The 26,197-nt window shown below is 33.6% G+C and overlaps 1 protein-coding gene across 1 annotated transcript in view; it reads left to right on the forward strand.

Annotated features, from left to right (window-relative positions):
- Eys (eyes shut homolog) overlaps positions 1-26,197 on the forward strand; it is a 1,581,889-nt gene that overhangs the window by 762,870 nt on the left and 792,822 nt on the right. The window contains 2 exon segments of the mRNA XM_071613805.1: positions 1,033-1,157; positions 9,967-10,082. Coding sequence (XP_071469906.1) covers positions 1,033-1,157; positions 9,967-10,082 — 241 coding nt within the window.

Consider the following 26,197-nt stretch of genomic DNA (forward strand, 5'->3'; position numbering starts at 1 on the left):
ATGTTATATTTGTCTTTCTGTGTGCCTGGCTTATTTTGCTTAACATATGGATATCCAGTTCCACCCATTTTCCTGCAAATGGCATGATTTTATTTTTCTTTATGACTGAATAATACTTCATTGTATGTATTACCACACTTTTTCTATCCGTCCATCTGTTGATAGGTACCTAGACTAATTCCATAACTTGGTTATTGTGAATTATGCCATAATAAACATAGGTATTCAGGTATCTCTATACTACAATAACTTTAATTCCTTTGGATATACACCAGTTATGATATAGGTAGATCATATGTGGTATACTATTTTGAGTCTTTTGAGGAATCTCCATCCTGACTTCCATAGTATAATTTATATTACCACCAATAATGTGTAAGGTTTCCTCTTCACCCGCATCTTAGCCACCATTCATTGTAAAAAATTCAGAACAATGACGAGAGAAATGAAGAAGATACTGGAAGATGGAAAAACCTCCCAGATTCATTGATTAACAGAATTATTATTATTAAAATGTCATATTACTGAAAGCTTGGTAGAAAGAAATCAAACTGGGTTACTCACCATTGTGAAAATTGAAATACAGATTCAAAGTGTAGGAAAGGCTATACTTCCTCTGAAGTTTCTAGGAGAAATTCTTCTATCACCTAGACAGTCTATGTGTTCCTTGACTTGGGGCTACATACCTCTACTCTGCCTCCATCTGTACATGGCCTCCTCCCTTGTGTTTCTCTGTATCTCTTCTTCTAAGGACTCACCATTGGATTTAAAGCCCACTGAATTAATACAGGATGATCTCATCTCAAGATGCTTAATTACCTCTGCAAAGATCCTTCTTCCAAATAACATCATGTTCAGAGTTACTAGGGTCATAGTACTTGGACCTGTTTTGGGGGGTTCAAAATTCTATGCATCATACTATGGTGACACAGATCACTATTTACATATTTGAATGACAGAATTGCAGGAGATATTGCTCATATACTATATATAAATATATAAATTTTTCTTCTTTTCACTGTTCTTCCTTAGATGCCTTCCTGGATTTTCTGGTCAATTTTGTGAAGATAATATAAATGAATGTACTTCATCACCATGTCTACATGAGGCAATCTGTGAAGATCTTATCAATGGATACATTTGCAAATGTCAACAAGGTAATTATTAAAAATATTAAGTATAAAATGAATGAATATTTAATATGTATGTTAGTATACAGATGTATATGTGTACATAGTACAATTTTAACAGTAGACTCCATCAATAGTTTTACTGACTACCAATCAGGTTCTAAGCAATCCCTGTGCTTAAAAAATGTGAAATGAATGTTCTGACACTGGAAAGCAATCACTTAGGCTGTCAGAAGGAATGGATTTTTTGAATTTATATAAGCTTCAGATTCTTGATCTTTATATCAAATATTTCCTGCACAGAGCAAGTCATTTATAAATGTTAGTGCTTATTGATATTGACAACATTATTTCTTTCATAATTTTCAGCACAGAAATGGACAAACTCAATAAGCTGCTTTTATGCAAGGAATAATTGCTGCTATGATCTGAAATATTTGCATTCCTCTAAAATTCATATGGTAAAACATAATCACCAATATGATACTATTAACCAGTTGTGTTTGCGGGAGGTGGTTAGGTAAAGAGAGTAGATCTCTCAGGAATGGAATTAATGGTCTCATAAAAGAGTCCCCAGAGAGCTGGCAATCTCTCTCCACTATTCTAGGGCACAGGCAGAAGGCATGGCCTAAGAATCATGAAGCAGGCTCCCCGGTCATTGAATCATCCAGCAATTTGATCTTGGAAACTGCCTAGCCCCTAAAACAGAAAAATCATTGTCTTTAGTTTATAAGCCATCTAGTCTATAGCATTTTGTTAAAGCATCCATAGTCTCTTTAACTATATAATGACATAAACATTTATCATTTTTCCCTCTTCCTTTTTTTTTCTTTAAATGTTCGTGTTTGTTGCTCTTTTCCTGTTCTTCTGTCATTCATCTTCAACATTTAGGTACATCCACCCAGAAGTAATGTTGAATGACTGAATTTCCCTTAGCAACAAGTATTATATGTGGTGTATATTTTTGGATATATAAAAATATCACTATTTTTATATTCTATAGAAGACTTTAGAATACCCCATGGGTCTGAGTTTAATATTGAGTCTACTGAGAGAAAAACATGCAGGTAGTCATGTGGGAATTAGTGCTTATAAGATTTATGTGAAGCTGTAGGAAATAGTGAGTATGTGTCAATGAATATCACCTGCATGAATTTTCCAAGTTTAGAAATCACTGAGAGCCCAGATCTGTTTACTTTCCTACTCATTTCTGACTTATTACTGGTACCAGATTTTATCTGGTTACATAACACATCTAGAAATAAGTGCACATGGAATTTTGAAGTTGCCTCCTATACATAAAACTTTAACTTTTGAAATAAAAGAAGGAAAGATTAAATTTTCTGATACAAAGGATAAATGCCATTTCCATAGTTTGATCTCTTTTAAGCAGAACTATATTTATCATAGTCTTAACATTTAAATCCCTATGACAGTTAACATAAGCAATGGAAATAATTCTCCAAAAGAAGTTGAGTGCAACCTCTACATAAATTGTAGTTTTTAACCCATCAATACATATAATTGATACTTTCATATTTTTCCATGTTCTTAAAGTTATTACCACTTCTAGATTAGTTTTGATGCTGTAAGTTAAAATCCTACTTCTTCTGGATTTACTTAGAAGCATGAAGCCATTTTGAAATTGCTGCAGCCTTCAAATGAAGCTTAAGCATTCCTCCTAGTTCCATAGTAGAAAGTAGAAGACCTAAAATGAGACCCTCCAGTGTTATTAGGTGTTAAAAGTTGCTGATCTTTTTGAATTAAGGCAGATATTCACTACCTTTTGCAGGAGCAAAAACAAATGAAACAAACTCTTGGAAAGTGTTGTGCATCCTCCTGCAGACCACTGTCCCTGCTTCAAGTGGATGTCAGCAGCCATGGCTCTTAAACATGCCAACTCACCCTCTCTCCCAAGTTATTTGAGAAACAATCTTTATCCTATTGATCACCTTCCATCTTATCTATCTTTGTTTTCTCTGTCATAGTTGACTATATTATCAGGGTATATTTATTCCTATAACACAATGTACTCTCTGGTTACCTATCTGTTTTTGACAAATACATAAAGTTGCATAAAAACAACCACAGTCAGTCAGTCAGTTACCACCATTTTCCCCAAGTACACTCTTGTTCCCCTTTGAAATCAAATTTTTCCTCACTCCCAACAGAAAATGTTTTTGACAGAATTATAACATTTTCTTCAATATCTTTTTTTTCTTTTTTTTTTTTTTTACCATATTATATAAAACTTTTAATTCCAATGCCAATGGCTTATAAGCAATTAAGATCAATGCACATATACCTGAACATCATCAGTTGAATGACATTGAAAGTCAAGCAGTAACCTGAACATTTCTTTAGGGATGAATTGTTATAGTGAGTATATTTCCAATTTAAAAACTGGAATACTTGGTCTGACTTCTGGATAGAAAGACATAAAGTTAGAATTTTCCCTAGGAAGTCATGGATGTGTGAATGTTAAACAAACAACAGTCTCATTAATGCAGACTGCATATGGTGTTCTGTATTCATTCCTTCATTCTTGCCCTAATTGTAAGAGATCTAAATAATAACAGCTCCCACATATTATATAGACTTTATTGAGTTGATACTCTCTCTCTCTCTCTCTGTCTGTCTCTCTCTCTCTCTCTCTCTCACACACACACACATTTTATTATAACATTTTATTTCCTTACAAATTCTGTTATTGAGCACTTTTTTCCTTATATTTTGAATTTCAGACTTTGGGAGTCAAATTTGGGAAGACTTTGACATAGAAGTGCTTATAAAATAATAATAATTATGATAGCAATAACAGTATTGGTACACAGACAGCATGCTGTTCTTTTTATTATTATTATTATTTTATTTTTTAGTTTTTGGCGGACACAACATCTTTGTTTGTATGTGGTGCTGAGGATCGAACCTGGGCTGCATGCATGCCAGGCGAGCGCACTACCACTTGAGCCACATCCCCAGCCCTAACATGATATTCTTTATGCAATAACTCCTCTGGTTTTTATAACAACCTTGAGAAGAATGTATCTCATTTTACCGTCTCATTTTATCAAAGAGAAAGCAGTGCCAGAGCCACTCAGTAATTTCTCAGAACATGTTAGTGGCAAAACTAGATTCATAATCAGGAAGCCTAGCCTAGCATTTATATACTTCTCATCTCTCCCAAAAAATGTTATGTTGCTGAATAACAACTCCCCATAAAGTCTCAGTTATGCAAGACGAATAAATTCTAGAAATCTGCTGTACAGCAACCATGTGTATAGTTAACAGCAACATATTGTACAGTTAAAAATTTGCTACAAGAATCAGTCTCATGTTTAGTGCTTTTCCTACAATTAAGAGTTCTAAATGACAACCATTTAAAAAGGAGTCTCTTCCAATAAGATCCAACAGTGTGTTATGGTTTAGTCTGGATTCTAATAACTGTGAGAATTCTTCAAAAAGGTCTCACACCCAGATATGTCAGATTCTCTTTTTAAAAGCTTTTATAATCAAAATCTTTCCACTGCTCTGTCAGAGAATCTGTATTTTCACAGATGTCATACAAAGACACAAAGTCTAATTCACTTGGTTGATGCTTATCTGCTTTTCCTTGTCATCCATGGAAAACACTAACCTTAAATAATATTCATAACTCTTTTTAGAGTCTTATCTTTTTCATGCCATTTTGCTAATCTTACATAGTGAGATGGAAGTCTACTTTGGCTAGGCATTCTTAGGTCTTTAAGTTATGCACCATAAATCATTGCTATTTTCTATTTCTGTCAGTTGTGGAAATATTCCTTAACTTTACGTCATGTTGCCAATTGCCAAAATTTATACATATTCATCAAACATCTCTCTCTTCTTTCATGGCAATAACCTTGAATGGTTCGTTTATTGTGCCCTAAGATTTATAATTTTATCTTTCTTCTCTCTTCCCTCTTTTAATCTAAACAGCTGTATGACTCCTGCAGTCCTGAAACATTCTGAACAGACCAAACTTTGAAAAAATAAATACTTGTTTTCTTAACAGATGTGTCTGTAGAACACACTAAAATTTAAATTGGATCTAAGTAGACTAAAACGCATTCTAAATGTTATTTAGTTTTGTATTAACACATCCTAGTAGAAAAGTTGTACAATAATGGGTCCTCTGGGAGTTATAGCACAGACTGAAAACAAAAAAAAGGAAATTATTTATGATGTTAGCCAGTGTTGCAAAGTCACTGACAGAGCCATGTTTGTACCAGTCCTGTATCTCTAAGTAGGCAAACTATTTGCTTATGTCCCTTCCTCCCAGCCAGTAGGTACAATGTATGACAAGTGGATTACAGGTTGGATTTCAGACCTCAATCTTCCTCTTTACATGAAATTTTCATGAAAAGACAACCCGAATAGCGCTTAGGACAGTCCTGAATATACAATTCATCTTGTATGTATATAATGAACTGAATGGTTTATGAACTCATTTGTACTAAAGTATCAATACAGGGATTCAAGTTGCATTGACATAAGTTGTGTTTTAGACTAAATGGTCCCATTGACATTGTTATGTAACAATGCTTAACTTATACTCCTAAGTGCAGCCAGAGCCATCTCACTGTGAGCAATAAGAAAGTGATGAGGAACAGACTCTGTGCTGCAAATGTGATTGCTGCACCCATTGTTGTTCTGAATCCCTGGAGCAGTCATTGGGCCCAAATAATTATACCCAGGAGGGTGTAATGATGTCTGTAGTGATGATGTAGACTGCAGAAACACAGCGTGCCTTTAAAGCAGCATTATTCTTTTTGCAGCAGAAATGCTGCCTCGTCCGAATGGCAAGGAAACAGAAACATAGATCATGTCTGTTACCAGTGCTCACAATTACAAAGTTAGGAATGGGAATTCTGTGTTTAGAACAGAAGTCACACAGAACAATTTATCTTTTTAATCAAGGCCCATAAAAAGTGAAATAATCGTTGACATAAAGAAGAGTTTATAAGATTATATTTTCATGATGACTTAAATATAAAAATCAATTCTTCATATTCTAAAATTAACTTAAATATAAAAATCAATTCTTCATATTCTAAAATTATACTAAAAAGTAATTTTAATTTATGCTATCCAATTACTAGATAATATAATAACCAGTAAGAATTATTGTAGGTTTATCACTTGGCACTGAGAAGATGGCTGGAATTAAAAGAAAATATAAAATTATTTGAAAGAGTGACTTTTAATTTCATTAACAAACTCAATCTAATATAACTGCTCTGGGATAACATAGAATGAAAGTATGTTTCCAGTTATTTATATAGATGTATTTAAAGTTTTTTTAATTCATAAACTTAAGTATCACTATAATATTTATCATAATGTTCAATCTAAAGTCATGTTTATTTTTTACTTGAATTATTTGTCATTGTTCTAACAGGATTTATTTATTTTCTAATTTGTGTCAGATATTAGATTAATAATGTTAGTTTGTAGTCATCATGATTTGACCACTATTTTTGGATTGCTAATGAAATATTTTATTTCTTGTTTTTAATTACCAAAATATTTTTTAATACTTGGTTGCCCTATTACGGTGACCATCAAACTTATATGAGGTTTAATGGACAATGTGTTTCTTCAGCTCTGCTTCACAGGACAATTTTAAATCTTGCCCAATGGATATCCATTGGTCTGATTTATATTCTCTTATTCTCTTTCTATTTCTCACCATCATGTCACTTCATGGCAGTATAAGCACCTATCTTTTTTACTTATTTCTTTATTTTTGATGAGTATGACAGCTTTTCAGCATCCATCCTGTCTATTGTGGTTTCCTGTACTGCAGTGGCAAGCAAGTTAAAAGTTACAATTTCTAGATGCTCATGAAGCTGAGGTCATGAATATAATTGAGTCTCACTAATAATAAATATATCTGGATTCTGAAGGCTCCTGTGGTTTCTGGTGGTAAAGAAGGTCATGTAGATATGTGCTTTTCTGCAGAAGATCTCACTGTGGGTCACTGGCTTTATGTATATTAAAATGTAGCACAAGTACAAGTGGCAGCCATACCAGGCAGTTGGTGTTCTGTCATGAGCTCCAGGGCAGGCAGGGCAGCTGGGGTACTGTAGTGGACACTTCCCAGCATCACGGCTCACCTGGATTATACAGTGAGTTCTCCAACTCAACATTACTATTTGTCACCCCATCATTCTAGCTGAGGGGCAAAGTCCTCCCAGAAAGTCCTGTCTGTCCTTGGAGTTGTTAGGGTCGGGCAAACGTCGGAGGAAAGGACCACCAAGAGACTGTCTCATGCAAAAGCAAAGGGGTTTATTGGACCAGCATGCTGGGGCTCAGAGTTCTCCTGAGAGAAGCTGGAGCCCTGAGCACAGCTTAAGCAGAGTTTTTATGCAGTGTTTAAACAGGGAAGTTCATATGGCAGTTAGGGTGCGAGGGTGGGATTGTTACAAAATAACCATTACAGAATAATCATGCATTTTGTCAGGGGGTGTTGGGTCAGGGTACATTTTGACATAAGTGACTGTTTTTAACATAAGTTTCGGGTTCCAGGAAAACAGAACTTAAACTTACAGAAAAGCAAAGCTTAAACTTAACAGGAGAGCAAAACTTAAATTTAACCTTTACAGAGTTACTTCTTAGCCCTTTCTTGTAATTATTTTGTAAGCACCTAATCTCATTAGAAGGCTTTCTTTGTTTAAATATGTAAAGTGAATTATACTTCTTGTGTTGCACCCTGATTTATTTATCTTCTAGTCTTGTCCTAGGAAGAATAGGAGTCTAAATTTAGTCAGAGAGTGTCTACAAACACAGGGGGCCTAATCATTATTAGGCCCCTCAGCCTACTCCTCTAGTTACTCTCCCTATAGCTCACCCCAGCATTTGTTTTAGAGAAATTAAGTTGAAGTGTTCTCCTCTATTGAAATAAAGGAGAGTATCTAAGAATATCAAATATTTTTGATTAATATATTTATTGTCTATTTAATTGGTCCAGTACATTTATTTATTTATTTATTTATTTTAGTTGTAGATGGACACAGTATCTTTATTTTTATTAGTTTATTTATTTATTTTTAAGGGGTGCTGAGGATCGGACCTAAGGCTATAAGCTTGCTAGTGCTCTATCACTGAGCTACAACTCCAGCTCCATCTTTTTACTGTCCTCATAATTTAATTCTAGCTTCCTCTATATGCCTCTAAGACCATATTTCTTTCCCTTCAACCTGAAGTAACTATTCTAAATTTTATATTCAAAATTCCATTCATATTTCTTAGGTGTTCCTAAGTAATGTTACTAAGTTTTCCATGTATGTATTGTATTGTATTGTATTTGTATGTGTTCAACATTTATAAAGTCCATTTTTAGGATGCAAGTATTTTTAATAAATAGGCGTTATGCTCAACTAAGTTTGAGAGATTCAAAGATGTGAATAATGTGAATGACTGGTCATAACAACTTTTTACAGTAGTTGCAAAGTTTTTTTCTTTTTCTTTTTTTCTTTCTTTCTTTTTTTTTTTTCCTGTATCGTCTTTTGTAACTTCCAGAGTGGAGATCCCTATGGAATCATCTAAGCACATGAAAGAGCATTGCAAAGTGGAAAGAATCTTAGACAAAGATTTGATACAATTAGCCTTCTAGCAGATATATCTAAGTTTGATCTGGACATTACTAAGTACTTAAAAGTGGTCCTCATTTCATTTTATAAAGTAGCATTACATTAAATATTTTCTGATTTCTCTAGAATATTATATTTAATTTTCTCCTATAATTTTTCAGGAAGAACAATAAGGTTATGTTCTTAAGTAGGAACAACAGTAATATTTCACATTTCTCAGTAGCTGCTTTTCAAGTTAAATGCTTGGGTAATACATAGAAATTATTTCTATGTATTGGGTAATACACAGAAAAATAAAGAAAGATTAAAACGTTGCAATTATAGCTGGCATAGTTAGTCAGCTAGCAGCCAGCAGCCAGCACTGGGAACTTGCTCTGAAGACATGTTGTACCCATGTAGAATGAGATAGTTACATTAATATGATGCTGTAGCTGACCTGGTAAATTTACTAAGATAATTACAAATAATTTCCTGACATGAAAGAATCAATGGTTTGAAAAATGTACCTCTTATGTACCTAGGAGACCACAGCTGCTGACATATTATGTTGTGGAGGGCTTAGCAATGTTAACTCCAGCTTAATGATGAAGATGATGCAATACTAGGAAGAAAACAAATAAAATGCACACATGAAAACAGTGTTTTGTTACGGAAAATCAGATAACCTTTTTTAAAAAGAATTTTTACACTCAATCCTCAGCTGAGCATACACAAAATATTTACATTCCACAGAATGATATCTTGATAATATTAACATAAAATATTACAAATATTATAAAAAACATTGCATATCTAGATATTGATAGTGTTGCTTTCCTTCATATTAAAATTCATATTAAATGAAATCATAGACTATGTTTATTTCATTGCCTTCTATCTATTTTATACAAGGTAAAATAAATGAAGACATCTGAAGATATAATGTTGAATGGTATCATGAATAAATTCTGAAACTTTATTTTGACATGTATTTGCTTCCATTCTTACATAATGTGTGATTTTAGAGCAAACTATTTAACTTCTTGCAGTTAAATTTTCTCATGTACTAGAGATACTGATTGCAACTACCTGCCTGATAAAGTGATTATGAAGATGAACTGACATAAACTGTATAAAATACTTAGGCCAGTTTCACAAATAGTAAATACCAATACAGATAAGCTGTCACCACTGCTATTATGGTTGAAAATTAAATGTCTGTTTGGGGTTTTATTTAACAGGATGGTCTGGACATCACTGTGAGAAGGAACTTGAGTACATTCCCCACTCATGTACTCCCAGGATGTGCATAGAAAATGAACCTGGCACCACTTGTTTCTGCATACCCGGATCTGTGGTAAAGATTATTATCAAAGATTATTGTTATGATAATTGTTTTTTTCATTGTATTTGAAATACAGGAAATAATAGAGTAAGATGTGATGAGAATGGGCTTTGTAAAAGTCTCCAGTGCCTCTCTCCTTCTCTGAACAAACTGCACTTTGCTCTGCTTTCTCTCTACCCTTCTTGTTATCCATCACTTGTACCATCAGCCCTTCCTTTCAGGAGAAAAGCATTCTAATAAATTGATCCATACCAAGGTACAAGTCACTTAATGCATTGTCCTTTAATGTTTAATGCATTTGGAAGGAGGATGCCAGTAGAGGAATTGCTTAATACTGTCAGAGTCTTGGCAGAATTCCTGTTTTGCCCAAGGACACAGCACTACTTCCAGGGTGGGCTCAGAGTATTGTATGTTCAAAGAGGATGAATCTGCTTCCTCAGCAAATTGAACTAGTCTGAACTCCATTAACACTAAAATGGACTTCCCTTGCTGAAAAAAAGTCTCTATTAAAATACAGCTTTAGACCACAATACTTTATTAAAACTGACCACAGCACATGAATATAGTTAGGGAACAGCATTTGACAAAACTATATCGGGTATTTTAATGACTATTTAGATACTAAATGTATTAATATCATTGATAAATTGACTAGTCTTAACTAAGAATATGGTAAAATAATTAGAGGAGGTTGTATTCAGGTAACCTGCTCCAAGATTAAGGAATAAGACTTGAAGAGAATGTGAGGCTTGGTTGGTGTCTAAAGATGCACAAGATCCTATGGAGCTAGAGAAAGCTAGAGATTGCTTTCCAGAGCTGAAAGGTCAGAAAAGAAAGATCATCATAAGTCTTTGGAGATGGTTAAGGCATTAACAGAAAATGGCCAATAACTGTCACCAAAAGAATTTGAGAGAGCAATTATAGAAAATAAAAAATTATAAATCATCTTATATGTTTACTCTTGTATATCAGCCAATACAGTATAACATAACATCTATGTAAATGACATTAAATGTTTCGAATTATGAGGAGACCCAAGCATTACATTTGTAATTTAACAAGAAACACCAAGATAATACAAAGCATTAAATTTTTGCCTAAACATTTCATAGTAATTATCTTGTTAAGCCCTTTTATGTTAACCTAAACTTGCCTCCAACATCCTCCTTTGCATAGACCTTTAGAAAAATGTCTCTTTCATATTCTTTTTATTTACACTATTTTAAGCTGTCACTAATTACATTGTTATATAAAATGTTAATTCAACTACATGTTTATAAGATTAGAGAAGATTAATATGACTACAATTTTTTGTTTGTTTTATCATGAAGAATAATGGGAACTGAACAGCCCCTGTTGGTTGGGAGGATTGCAAGCTATTTTTTTTTCTTTATATCAAAGAATTAATTTTTGGTAGATAACATTAAAAACATGAACTTTCTGCTTTATCTTCATGTTTAAAGCTATGACAATTGCTGACAAGCTGATAATTAGTGTGGATTATTCATTTTAGCAGATCCAATTGCAAAAATGTATCAAAATAAGGTGAAAGTAGTTACATTATTCTGAAATTCAAAGGCTCTGTATAAAACTTTAAGTGACAGAATACAATTTATTGGATGCCCTTGACGTGCTTAAAAATTCAAGACAAATGATCTTCTTCTTTTTAATTTGATCAGAAATGCTCATTTCCTCCATAAATGAATTTCCACCGAACAAGATTGATCCATACATTAACCCATGACTGTCAATGGGTCAGGCTTATTGCATTTTGCAAATGACAACAGTCAATAAAAAGGTTGATTACATTCTATAAACTAAAACAGAGATTTTTATGTACTCTGGAAATTGTATTTATATTAAACACAGTGGATAAAAAGAAACTATTTTTCTGAATGAGAAGAAACTGCTCCGAGTTCTCCAGCAGTACAAATATATTTATATTTTATTTGCAGTACCTGGTTTTAAAGGTCATCCTCAAAGTATGAACCCAAAAAGGAAGACACAGGATAGCAAGACTGTCTAATATTTGACTGTAGTTTAGGTGTTTATTTCCTCATGATATAAAGTCATCAACATTGTCCACAAGTGTAAGCTAAGTATTTACTGTGTTCAAGATGCCGTGTCTCATACTATTAATGAAGTTTATTCTCCTGATAAAGTAAATGAGCAATGATATAATTCTTAGCAAAGACCTAATTCAATTTTTAAGGAAAGAGGTGTTTTATTGCTTTAGACATTTATTTACATTTGGATTCAAATTTTTGACATGTTAGATCAGTCAAAACACATTCTTTGGACAACCATGATAGCAAAGTAGTTGAAAATCTTACAGAGAAATATAGAAACATATACCGTTCTTACATTCATATTAGGAAAAGAGGACAGGATCACATCTTATGAATGCATTAAAAAATCAGCAACATATCTTTTCTTCAGCCAAAATTTGATACTTTGCCTCAATATATATTGAAGACTATCTTGTGTAGATTCCCCAAAACAATATAAAAATTAATTAATTTTGACTTCTTATCCAATGACCATTGACATATATGGGCCAAATGAGCATGCAGAGGATAATAATGAAGTCAGCCATGGGCTCAACTACAGGAAGCTATATGATGAGGAAAATAAAGGAAATAACTAGGACACTGTTTGTGGTAATAATACTGAAAAAAATTATAAGGCAATTGGCAAACACTGTACAAACTAATCATTAGGAGAGCTTTCTCAAGGGACAAAATAGTACAACTTTCTCTCCTGGAGCCTAGATAGGCACTTCTGAAAGTGATAGCATTTAATCTAAACCTCATACAGGAAGCCCACCCTGTTTTTGAGGGAGTTCTCAAAACTGCTAATGAGACTAAATATTCAGTAGACATTAGAAAAAAGTGTTTGATCTGATCCTCAGGACAGAAGCACCACAAATAACAGAAATGTTTGGAACATCAACTTAATATTTTATAACTCAAAGGATATGATGAATTTTGAGGAGAAGAAGAAAGTGCAAACTGGAATGAAGACATATTTTAACTGTGCAAAGAGGAAATAATTTGCATCAAATACATATAACTTATAATGGAAAATGTAGTTTAATATTTTTAGAAGTAGACTATTTTACATAACAAAGTGTCCTAATTTTCTATAAATAGACACAGTCCAGCTGTTATCTATAATCTAAATAACTTAGAACACTGTTTTTATTGGTATATGGAACATAGTAGAATTAGAGTTATCTAGTAGACCTAATTAGGTATTCAGGGTAATGACCATCCATCTCTCATCTTTATATATCTGTTTTATTTACTTGGTAACATACATCAACTTAAAAGTGAATAGAATTTACATCTTAGAACTTAATTAAATATAACGATCTCTGAGGCTTAGTTTCCTAAAGTATGGGAAGAGAACATGGATGAGAGAAAAGCTCAGCCACAAGTGAAATATCAAAGTTAATCCTTTGGAGAATTGGGTGTAGAATATTAAGTACTCAAACTTATATATCAGTGTTATTTTTTCATATCATTCCTCATTCATTTATAATTGTAATTTCTACATAAAATATTGGTAGAAGTAAGAATAGAAAATACTATTGAATGACTCCTAAAAATAAAACATAATTGGATTACTTATTTTCTTGATATTACTTTTTCTCCCTGTGATGGTGATCAAATTGATGGCCTCACACATGCTAGGCAAATCTTCTTCCAATGAGCTACATCCTCAGTCGTTATTGTGGTTTCTTTATCCAATTAAAAATGGACAAATAATATAAATTAACATTTCTCAAACTAATAAAGTTAAAATTATTTAAAAAATTTCTAACAAATTTAAATTAAAAAAAATTAAATTAAAAAAAATTCTAACAAATTTATTAAAGAAAAAATTTCACCATATTTAGCTGTTGGGTATATGCAAATCAAACTACAATGAGATGTCATCTTTCCACAATTAGAATGGCCACTATCAAAAAGATAATAAATGCTAGGAAAGAGCTGGAGGAACAAAATTCTTATATATTTTTGATGATTTAGTAAATTAGAATAGCCATTGTGAAGAACATTATTCAAGTTCCCCCAAAAAACTAAAAATAGATCTCTTATATAATTTAGTTATTCTGCTTCTGGATAAGTATCCAAAGGAAATGTTTTCAGCATATCAAAGCTATACTTGCCCAACTATATTTATTGCTATACTTTTCCTAATAGCTAAGATATGGATTCAGCCTCACTGTCCTTTAATGGATGAATGAATAATGGAATGTATACACACTGTGTACACATTGCATTTTATTAATTCATAAAAAGAATGGTGTCCTATTATTTATAACAAAATTAGAAGGAACTGGAACAGGAGGGCATTGTTTTAAGTCAAATAAGTCAGACAAAAAATTAATACTAAATTTTCTCTTTCATAGGTGGATGGCAAAAAGAGTTGATTTATTTATATATTAGTGATTACTAGAAGTTGAGAAGGATGATGGAAAGTATAGAAGAAGGTTGGATAACAAATACTAGAATGTAGTTAAGTGCTGTTAGAAGTAAAAAGTTCAAGGTTTCTACAGCACAGTATAGAACTATATAGTTCACAGTAGCCTAATATGTATATTTAATTATGTAGGATTGGAGACTGAACCTAGGGCCTCATGCATGTTAGGCAACTGTTCTACCATTGAACAATACTCCCAGCCTTATATAATACTCCCTATTATATAATTTATGTCTAGCAAGAAGAGATGAGGTCAAATCTCAAAACATTTTTCATCAGGATTATTTACCCTGATTTGATTGGTATACACTGAAATGCATGTATTGAAGTTCCATGATGTTCCCCATAAATATGTATAATTAAAGTAATAATATTTGATTAAAATTAAAATACAAGCATAGACTGGATTTCAAAATCCTTTCCAAAGTCTCACAACTTTGTCTTAGTCAACAAGACTTTGCACAATTAGGCCTGATAGCTTCTCTAGCCTTACCTCTGGATGATCTCCTCCTAGCTCTGTATAGTACAAAGGCAACCATTGACCTTTGTACTGACTCCATAATTTACCTTTTACATAATATTGTAGAGTTAAAGTCATATAGTATGTAGACTCTTCAAGCTAGTTTCTTTCCCTTTGTGATATGAATTTGAAGTATTTCAATGTATTTTTATTGTTTGAAAGTTCATTTTTTAAGACTAAATAATATTCATTGTTTGGTTATACCGAAGTTTTATTTATTTATTCACCTACTGAAGTACATCTTAGTTGTTTCCAAATTTTGGCAGTTGTAAGTAAAGTTGCTATAACCATACACATATAAGTGTTTTGTTTTGTTACTGGGGATTGAACCCAAGGATGCTTAACCACTGAGCCACATCTCTATCCATTTTTATATTTTATTCAGAGACAGGGTCTCAATGAGCTCCTTAGAGCCTCACTAGTTGCTGAGGCTGGCTTTGAACTGGCGATCCTCCTGCCTCATCTCCTAAGCCACTGGGGGTTAGAGGTGTGTGCCACCATGCCCAGTCCGTGTACAAGTTCTTGCATGAACATAATTTTTAGTTAACTTGGGTCTATACTATGCAGCATCATTTTCCGAGTTACAGAATAAAAGTATTTAACATTTTCACAGGAAATTTAGTAGTATATTATTATTTGTATGCAATGTTATACACCATTAAAATATAATGCATCCATTCTACAATAATAGAGTGATTTAAGATATCATTTGAATCATAAGCTACCATTAAAATTATTTATCCTTTATACAACATTGACTGTCTTCCTGGCTGTTTTGAATGAGTTACCTCACATAATGTATAAAATATCTAATCTCAACAATAAAAACTATAAAACATTCATGAAATAAATTGGATAGCACAAAATGGAAACACATCCTGTGTTCATTGATTTGACAAATCGATATTGTTAAAGTGACTGTACTACCCAAAGTGACCACAGATTCAATGCAATTCCTATAAAAATAGAAAGGAGACTCTCTACAGATATGGGAAAATATCCTAAACTTTGCAGGGAAGTACAAAGATTTTCATATAGCAAAAGCTATATTGAGCAAAAAGACAAGACAAGAGGCCTTATATGACCTGATTTTAAAATACAATACAAAGAGGTAGTAACTAAAACAAAATTACAGCATAACCACATAATCTAGTGAAATAGACTAGATTTTAGAAGTTAACCCATCCATCTGAATTTGAGCAAAGGGACATAGTCATTCAAATCAGCAGATTATATGAGTTAAAATTTTTAAAAATCAAATTTATTTTATGTATAAGAACAAAGAAGTATGCATTTGATTGGGTACCATGTGAGGTTCTGATATATACATACATCAAGGTTCTGATATATACCTATATCACCTCAAGGTGATGGTATAAGAGGTCAGGCCTTGGGGGAAGTGATTTGGTCATGAGGATGTAGCTCTCGTGGTTAACAAGAGACAACAGAGAGCTAGCTGGTCCTTTCCACCATGAGAGAGCATAGCTCAACGGCACCATCTATGAGAAATCAGGCTCTTACCAGACAGTAAATCTGTCAGCACCTTCATTTTGGACTACCCAGCTTCCAGAACTGTGAAAACTAAATTTCTATTGTATATTAACCACTCAGTTTATGACATTTTGTTTCAGCAGGCTGAACACACTAAGCCATAGTTCTTAAAAATTTCTCATATTTTTTATACTAAAATTTCTTATTCTACATGATCTTTCACTATAACAAATAAAACCATTCATTTCATATTTGCCATTTTATAGTATAAATAATTAAATGCTGGCTAGGAAGTCGGAGGAAATATAATAACTTGAATTTACTGCATTTCTTTGATGATATAAACCAATGTTTGCTTCTCTGTTCTTTCTGGCATTGCTGTGAGAAACAGCAGGATTTGAGTGCTTCCCTTGTGGCCTTGGTGTCCTTTTTTATTCATATTCAATCCACCTGCTTTAAGATCCCCCCCCTTTAATTAAAAATAAATGAAACACAGAAAAGAGTCAATGGGTAAGGAGGAAAAGACCTGTTGATTATTTCTCTCCATGTGGCTCAGGGGTACATACCTACAGCCTAGCATATTTTGCTTGCTGTATTTGGTTTATTTTTAATGATAGATTGTATCCTTGTGCCATCATTCTTTGTTTGGTGTTGCCTTATTTTGTGTAACTGTTTTCATTTCATTTGCTCTTGCATTTCCCATGAGAGGGGAGTGTTGGGAGCTTAAAGATCAGCTTCAAAAACAACTGTAAGCCTAGCCCACTTCAATCTGAAGGAAGAAAGATAAATGTATTGTGACAATATGTTATGGAATCTGAAATAGGCTTAATCGTGTTCAGAAGACATCCTGCTTAATATTTTAAGATAAGAATGCAGATTTTATGTCTTAAATGATATACTAGCTAAAGGAAAGTGTAAAATATTGGTGTATTAATGAATCATTGGTATGTGTCTGTCACACAACTGTAGTAGAGTACACCAGCCCATGGGAGAGATTGATAAATAAATAATAGAATATAGTAACTACTGTGTTTTTATAAAGATGTATACATATATACAAGCCACAATAGTTGTCAAAATAAGGGTAGGGAGCCCAATCTGATTTGCTTAAATTGGCTCAATATGTAGTGTCAATAGGAGAGCAAGCCTGAATGACAAGTTTGGCTGGTATATTTAGATATATGTAGACATTGCCCCTGGGAGAACAGGTAGGGAAGATGGCAAGTTATTTACAAGTAATGTGAATAAAAGAATATGAGGCATGTATTTATTTATTTATTTAGATACTGAGGATTGAACTCAGGGGCACTTGACTATTGAGCCACATTCCTGGCCCAATTTTGTATTTTATTTAGAGACAGGTCTCACTGAGTTGCTTAGCACCTCACCATTCCTGAGGCTAGCTTTGAACTCATTTGAAAAGCCTTTTCAAATCTTTTAAAAAACACCTTTTATTGCCAAATATTTTTTTTTTTAGCATTTAATAAGTGTATATTATTGAGCTTAGGTAAAAATATCTACTTAAGATATGATTTATAAACTAAAGGAATAGAACTCATAACTATCAAATAAAACATGGATAGAGACAACTAAAATACAGAATAGGAAAAAATGCCATAAAATGTAAACAAATAAGAGTTATATGAATTCAGAATGAAGACATTATTTCCATTACAGGCATTTAAAAAATGATTCATGAAATAAACGTCTTTTCTTATGAGCTCTCAGATGAATACTATGTAACTGAGGCAAGCTTCCCTAGATGGGATAGATAGTTGGTAGTAAGAAAAAAACAGAATTTTAATTTTCTACTCACCAGTTACTAAGCAAAAGTTGGGGGATATTGAGTGTTCACATCATGTGCCATAAACCTGCCTATAGTGTCCATTAGTTTCATCTATTCTTTTTGAAACAGTAGAGTTAAGAGCATTTGACTTTTGAGTGGCTCTTGTACACATTCAGAACTCTGTGTCAGGTACCAGCTGATGATTTATAGACAGTGGGCTCAGAAAATTTGTTATTTGGTTTCAGTGAAATGGGAATTCAGAAAACGTAACTTAGAGAATTCTATTGATATTTGAACCTTAGAAATACACTTCTATTAGCCACACTGATATTTTTCACCTAAAGTGATTGCAAGGATTATAAATTCTCTTATAATGATGGTTCACATTGAACAGATTGTCAATAATATATTGAGTTAAATAAAAGTATTTGAATTTAAATTCAAAACAGTGATATTTCCAGCATGAACTATGACACAGTCAAGCATGTAACTCTTAAATTCAAAATATTTATGATTTTAAAGCCCAATGTCTGTATGTGTAAAGTGTTAAAAAAAGACAATTATAAGAAGATCAGTTATTTTGGGTCTTTTATTAGGATTACAGAGACCAAGAATAATTTGTATGTGCTTGAATTTAATCACTGCAGAAAATTTAACTAATAAATGGATATAATCTTATCCTCTTATAATTTAGATGTAAACTACTAATATGTATTTTCCATCAAAGTAATATTTATTGACAAATAGTCAATTCTGATTTCTATAAAGTTGTTTCATTTTTACTGGGACTTTTAGTTCTCTTTTTTTATGTCAGGAAACCATAAAAGTATGCAGAGTACATTTATCATGAAGGGAATATTAATCCAATCCACTATCCAAGAGATAATTCCCCAAAAAAGGGAAAAATAAATATCTTTATTAGACTTGTACTAAAATATATTATTTATGTGCACGTGTTCCTGAATATTTTGTATGGATAACTCATTTTCATATGCACAGTTATTATATGATTGTATCTTTTATTAGCAGTTTAAATTTGATTCTTGATTTATGGGCCCACTGAGCTCTATTTACAAGCTTATTCTGTAGGTCTGCTGTAAATTTCTATGGAAACCAAGAACAGTAGGATCTTGTCTAAAGACTTCACTTCAACATTTCTCACACACTGAGCTAGACACTGAAGGACTGGTTTTGCTATTAAAAAGCTATAGACTACTGGGAGTGTAAAATGTATGAAGCAACAGTCACAATATGCTAGATAATCACAGTGGTTAATATTTTCACAGTATTCCTTGAAACCACAGTGGTGATACCATAAAAACCAGACACCATTGAAGATTTCCAGGGATTTGCTGAACTGAATCTAAAAAGCTGAGTACCAAGACTACGGAGGTTCTATAAGAAATAAATGGCAGTAATGGAATTTTAGAAAGGGGAAAAACATATTCAAAGTGGGAATTAACATAGCATTTGTGAAAACATGGTAAAAGTAATGAAAAATAGCCAGTAGCTTTGTATATTAGATTAAATAGGTTTGCTTTTTCCTTTGAAGTATGGTAAACTACTGATGATTTTTTAAGATGGGGAATGACCTGGTCAGTCTTTCATTTTGAAAGATAACTCTGGCACATACTCTATACTTAGCAAATATGCTTTTGAGGCCTTGAGTCTATAACAATGTCTCAACCTCTCACCTCAACAACTTTCTGCAATCATATCTGTTGCCTGAGCATCTGTCTCTAGCATTAACCTTGACTTCTCCCTGAGCTGTGCTTTCCAACCCCTTTCTTATTGCATCTTCCTCTGGCCAGACTAGAAAAAAAAATAGCCTGATTCAGTACAATCCTTAAGATATTTATCTCTGCATTCATTAGTTTTCTGGAAGTTGTTCTTGCAAATTAAAACTGTTTAGCAAAGCAATGCTTCTGTGCTTTCAGAAGCATCCCAACTGAAATAAATACCTTGGAGATCTAAAAGCCAAATCCAATGAGGAAAAAAAAACAAAATTATACTCCAAGACAAAAGTGACCTCAAAAATTATATTTTTCTGGAGTAATTTTCATATTTCCAAGTTTTAAGTTCTATTTGCTTTACTAATAAAAATAATCTTGATTTTTCCTCTGCTTCTCTGGTTATCAATGATTGCTATTATTTGTGCTGCTTTTATTTGTTATTGTTGGTTTCATAACTTAGTGTGCTGACTCCGTAAAAATATTAAGCCAATAAAATTTTGGACAAACTTTTTTTTTGTACTAGGGATTGAAATTCAGGGTGCTCAACTACAGAGTCAAATCCTCAACCTCTTTTTGCATTTTATTTAGAGACAGGGTCTCACTGAGTTGCTTAGGGCCTACCAAAGTTGCTGAGGCTGGCTTTGAATTACGATCCTCCATTTTTGTTCTAGAAAAAAAAAAGAGAGAGAAAAGAAAGTAGAGGCCTCACTATCACCTATCAAATAATGTGAAGAATGGAATGTCTCACATTTATAATGGCTTCACCCTTCAAACTTAAAATCAGTCATGCCGGTGCACACCTGTAATTTCAGTAACTTGAGAGTCTGAGGTAGGAGGATTGCAAGTTTAAGGCGAGTCTTGGTAATTTAGTGAAATCCTCAGAAACTTAGCAAGACCCTGCCTCAAAATTTTAAAAAGGGCTGATGATGTAACTTTAGTGTTAAAACACTGCTGGGTTCAATACCCTGTACCCCTGACCCCAAAAAACATGGGGCTAATTTACTCCCACTTTGAGAAAAATTTCACAAATTTATATTGTTCTTCCAACTGTTTATAAGTTCTTGGAATTATGGACCTATAGTCCATAGGGGATATTTAAAACATTTATGAAATAATATTGTGGACAGACTAGGATTTAAATAGAACAGTATGCTACTGTTCCAGGTGAGACTTAAAGGAGCTGTTTCAAATATTCCAAAGGAATGAGGAGAGAGAGAGAGAGAGAGAGAGAGAGAGAGAGAGAGAGAGAGAGAGAGAGAGAGACACTCTGGAGGAGAAGGAGAAGCAGCAGCAGTGGAAGCATTTGTTCGAGGTATTTGTAGCCAGCAGCCACATCTTCTGCCAGAAGAGGAAAAAAGAGAAAATGCTGATTGGGGAAGTCAGAATTTCAGTTTTAAGGATGCTTGGTTTCTCCCTTCCTTCTACCCTCACTGTGACACTAGTGACTCACACTGGTGATAAGGAAACCCAGAACTTGCTGCCTTCATGGGTCAGGTCTTCTCCAACATCATGCAAGGCAGAACAGGGTGATAGTGAAAAATGGTCTGAGGGTACAAAGGCCAATGGCTTACTTCAACAAAAATCTTATCACCACAACTTGATGATAAGATTCCTCACCACTGTTTTGCTTAATTAGTATTGTCTCTGGGACTGGAAAGAACTCAACTTCTTGGTGCTTAGTATGGTGAGGTTGAGGGGACAATGCATATCTATGTATACATAATAAATGTCTACAAATTCAGTATCTTAAAACAATACACATTTATTAGCTCGTAATTCTATAGATAAGATATCTATGGTTGGTGTCTATGATCAGGGTATCCTAAGACAGAAATCAGTGTGTCAGCTCAGCTTGATTCTCATTTGGAGATTCTGGGTGTGTGTATGTGGTGGGGATCTTCCCCCATATTTCCCTCTAGTTCTATTTCTGTTTTCTGCAAAATTTATTCTTGTTTTTTTTTTGTTGTTGTTGTTTTTTTTTTTTTTTGTACTGGGGATAGAACCAGGGGTGCTTTACCACTGAAATTCATATACAGTTCTTTTTTTTTTTATTTTTTAGTTTGATGCATGGTCTTGCTAAATTGCTGTGTATTTCCCTAAGTTGCTGAGGCTGGCCTTGAACTTGAAATCCTCCTGCCTCAGCCTCCAGAGCTACTGGCATCATGGGAATGTACCACCTCACCCAACCAGAATTCAGATATTTGAGGCTGATTCTAGGTCTTAGTTCCACTGTTCTCTTGCTGGCTGTCTGTAGAGGCTGCTCTCCATTCCTAGATGCCACCAAAATTCCTTGCATCTTCCCTCCCCTCTCTTTAGACAAAAACAAGGAAATTATTCTTGTGCTTCAACTCTTTGGTTTCTTCTTCTGTGACTAGCAAGAAAAACTTGATTTTAAATAGATTAGTCCCATGCTGATAATCATCTTTTTTAAAGCCAACTGTATTAGACAGTATATCATTACCTAGTCATAGAAGAAAAATCCATAATATTTTTGAAATTGTGTGTTATGCAGGACTTCATTTTGGGAGTGGGCAGGAAATCTGAATAATTCTTTAAGTTCTACCTCTCCCAGACAGGATGGGAATAAAATTTAAGTTTATAATTTTTCCATCTTTTCCTAAGAACAAGTTTTGAGATAAGTAAGCTAACTAGATGGAAATTATTAGTGTTGAGCTAATAACTGGATAGTGATTTATAACTTATGAATTGAGAATTTATGCAGTAAGTTTATACAATATTTATAGAACTAAAAATGATGTGAGTGATGTAAAACTTGCCTAAAAGTAGAGATCATTTGAAAAGAACTTTACAGAATCTTTTCTAACAAAATATGATTTTTCCAATAAGCATAGATTGAAAGTTTCACTGTGGTGCACACCTGGGAAGAGTTTGTTGCTGCCTGAAGTGTAATTGGTGGAGAAACTAAGCCTAGAAACTTAGAAACTGATTTGCTGAGTTACTTTATATTGATCCCTACGCTTGAATTTTCCTTTATAATTCTGCAGCAAAACCATGCCATGAACTTAGCATACCAATCATTGAAAATGTTTCTTTTAATTTTCAAAAGGATTTTTATTTTAAGAAAAATAAAATATCTCAAAGAGCAAGGTGGTAGATCAGTGTTATATGATACAAAGTAGTGTTAATAAGCAGACTAGCATCATGCGTGTGTGACCTGAGAGTGGACCAAAACCTTGTCCTTAAGATTTCTGTGACCCTTTGCATGTATGAGCACACTTATTCACACTCACACAAATAGTCTCTTAGTCTGCTCTTCTCTTGTCATTGAGCTGAAATACTTAATCATTTTTCAATAAGGGGCTCCATTGTCACGTTCCTCGCAACTAAAACACTCAGGGTCATTCCAGAAGAATTGGGCTGCATGAAATAATCACCAAGAGACAGAGGTACCTTTTCTTTGAGGTCCTATGACAGCTGGCTCCTCTGACCTTAAGGGTCCACAGAAAGAGAGAGAACAAGCACATGCTGAACCCGTTTGTTGAAGAGAAGATATTCAAATGAGGCAAGTGATCAGGTTCCTGGGGGCTGAGTCCAGCTTCGCCATGTCTGTTGTCAGCAGGTTGGCCATACCCAAAGGCAGAGCAAGAGAAAGGGACACACAAAGGGCATTTTCATGCAACATTCTGTCCCAAACAGGGCAAAGGGTAATATCACAAAAGAACAGGTGAGCCTAGCTCAATCCATGGGGAGACATGCCTATGTCTGAAGATGTGTCCTCAACCTTCCGGGACCAGGGCAATGTCCAGGTCACTACAACATGTAGTGATAGTCAGAGCCTCTCTGCCTCTGGATGGAGAACACTAATCATTTAGACTGGCTGCCCACACTCCATGTTTTCATTCTGTACTGGACCACACAAATTAGGTAGGCACTTCTACGTATATGCAATACTGCATATTTTGATAGAGTTGTAAATTTCAAGCTGCCAATTAGTTTGAAAACTTTACAAATTTATCCTTTTGGTTCTTAGAAACATAGGTTAAACCACAGTATTATAGATATTAAATTAAATATAAACATTGGAATGTTTCTTCATTGTATACATTTTAGTAGAAAATAAGAATGAGACATACAGTTACATCTTTAAACGATATGTCAACAGAATGTAAAATAATAGTTCACTAGAATGTGAATCCACTGAGATAATAAACACTATTTTACCTGGTTGTTGATGATTAAATCTAATTGTCAGTTATGTTTGTTAAACTATTAGAGTAGAACTATTAGAGTAGAGTAGTTCCTTATCTTGATTTTTGTTATCTATAATAATCAAGTGTAGAATAGAACTGTTCATAGAAAAACTTGGAGATGATCCAGGAGACCAAAATAAAGTTTAGTGGCTATGAGTGTGGGCCGTGAGTTTCAGTGCTTGGTTTGAATCTTGGCTTTGCATTTCTATCTCTATGATCAAAGAATTAGCAAAAAGACTATAAGATAGTGCAGGTTTCCTTTAAACCATTCTTCTTACTTCACTGAAATGATTCAAGGATTATTCTGCCTTAGGAGAGACTCATATTTTTAACTTGCTACTGGAAACTAATAAGTTTCTCAAATTTAATGTATTTATTAAGAAATTCTGATATACCCCCAATCTGTAACTGGCCTTTACTGATATTTCAATTAGTAAATGGCTTCATTAGTCATTCCATGCATTGAAACAAAAATTTAGTAATCATTCATTAAAGTTTTATTCTGACCTCATGTTTCTTGTCCTTCAGCAGTATTATGGTCTCTGTCTTCCAAATACATCCTGAATGAAACCTTTCCTCACCCTATGCACTGCTTCGGCTCCCAGCCAGAGTTTATTCACCCATTTTCTAGATCATTGTAAGCAGCATCTCATCGATATACCAGCTTCCTTTCTTCCCACCACACCAATCTCCCTTGAGAGTATATGTTTCTGCAAATATTTTTCACTATATAAATCACACTATATCACTTTTTTTTTGTCCTATATATTCCAATGGCTTCCCATCTCTTAGAATTAACTCTAATTTAAACAACTGATAAGTAAACAAAGCAGCAGCCTGAATTATCTCGTTCCTGGTCATATCTAAGATTTCACTTCCACCTTTGCCTCTCTAGTTGCCCATTTTGCTGTTGTTTAAACTAATTCAAATTTTGATTCCTTTTCTAAAATCAAGCTATAAAATAAAATAAAAAATTACCTATCCTGTTGGCCAGTTCCATCTATAAGTTGATGAGCACTTATAACCGTCATTATAGCTTGCACATTCATCACTTAGTACTAAATGAAGACATGCAGAGCTACCCAAGGTTAACGAGAAAGCAGGTGATCAGAATTTCATAAAGCACTGATTCAAGATACTTGCTGCATGTTTTCTTCAAATATAGATTCAGAAAGACAATTTTTAAGTTATGACATTTTATATAAATGCTTAACATTATCTTGAAACCTATTTAGTTCTCAATAAATATCAGCACCTCATTATTGTATTTTAATCAGGCACTAAATACATGTTTGCAAGGTGCATTTATGAAGGAATGAGTTACATTGACAAAATTAGTAAACTATAGTAACCATGAAGTTAAGAAATACAAGTATCAAATTAAAGATTTATGAGTTAAAGCTAAATACTCAGAATTCTTATATGCTTCATGTGCAATCAAGTGACTATGCAAGAAGAAATGTGCAATCATTTTGAGGAGTTTTGTCTCAGTTTATCTTTATTATACATAACAGAATGTGATCAGAAAGGTCAGGTGGTCTATTAGGGCTATGATAACTGCTATCACAACAACCTTCAAAACTTCCGTAGATCAATACAATAGAAATTTATTCTTCATTCACATGAATTCCGAATGAATGTCTCTAATTTCAGCTCCTCTCGTTCAGTGAGATATTTTAGGCACCAAGGCTACTTTTTGTCACTCGGCCATCTTTAATACATGAATTCACGTGTCACAACATAAGGGAAGAGGCTGGAAGATCACACACCACAGAATTTTATGAATCTATCAGAAAGTGGCAGACTTCATGACCATTTATTAAGACTCATAATTACAAACACACAAGAAAAATTGATGCATACAGTCCAAAGGGAAAAAGAAATAGGTATAGTGAGTG

Source organism: Marmota flaviventris, chromosome 6, assembly GCF_047511675.1.
Source record: "Marmota flaviventris isolate mMarFla1 chromosome 6, mMarFla1.hap1, whole genome shotgun sequence".
NCBI classification, from domain to species: Eukaryota; Metazoa; Chordata; class Mammalia; order Rodentia; family Sciuridae; genus Marmota; species Marmota flaviventris.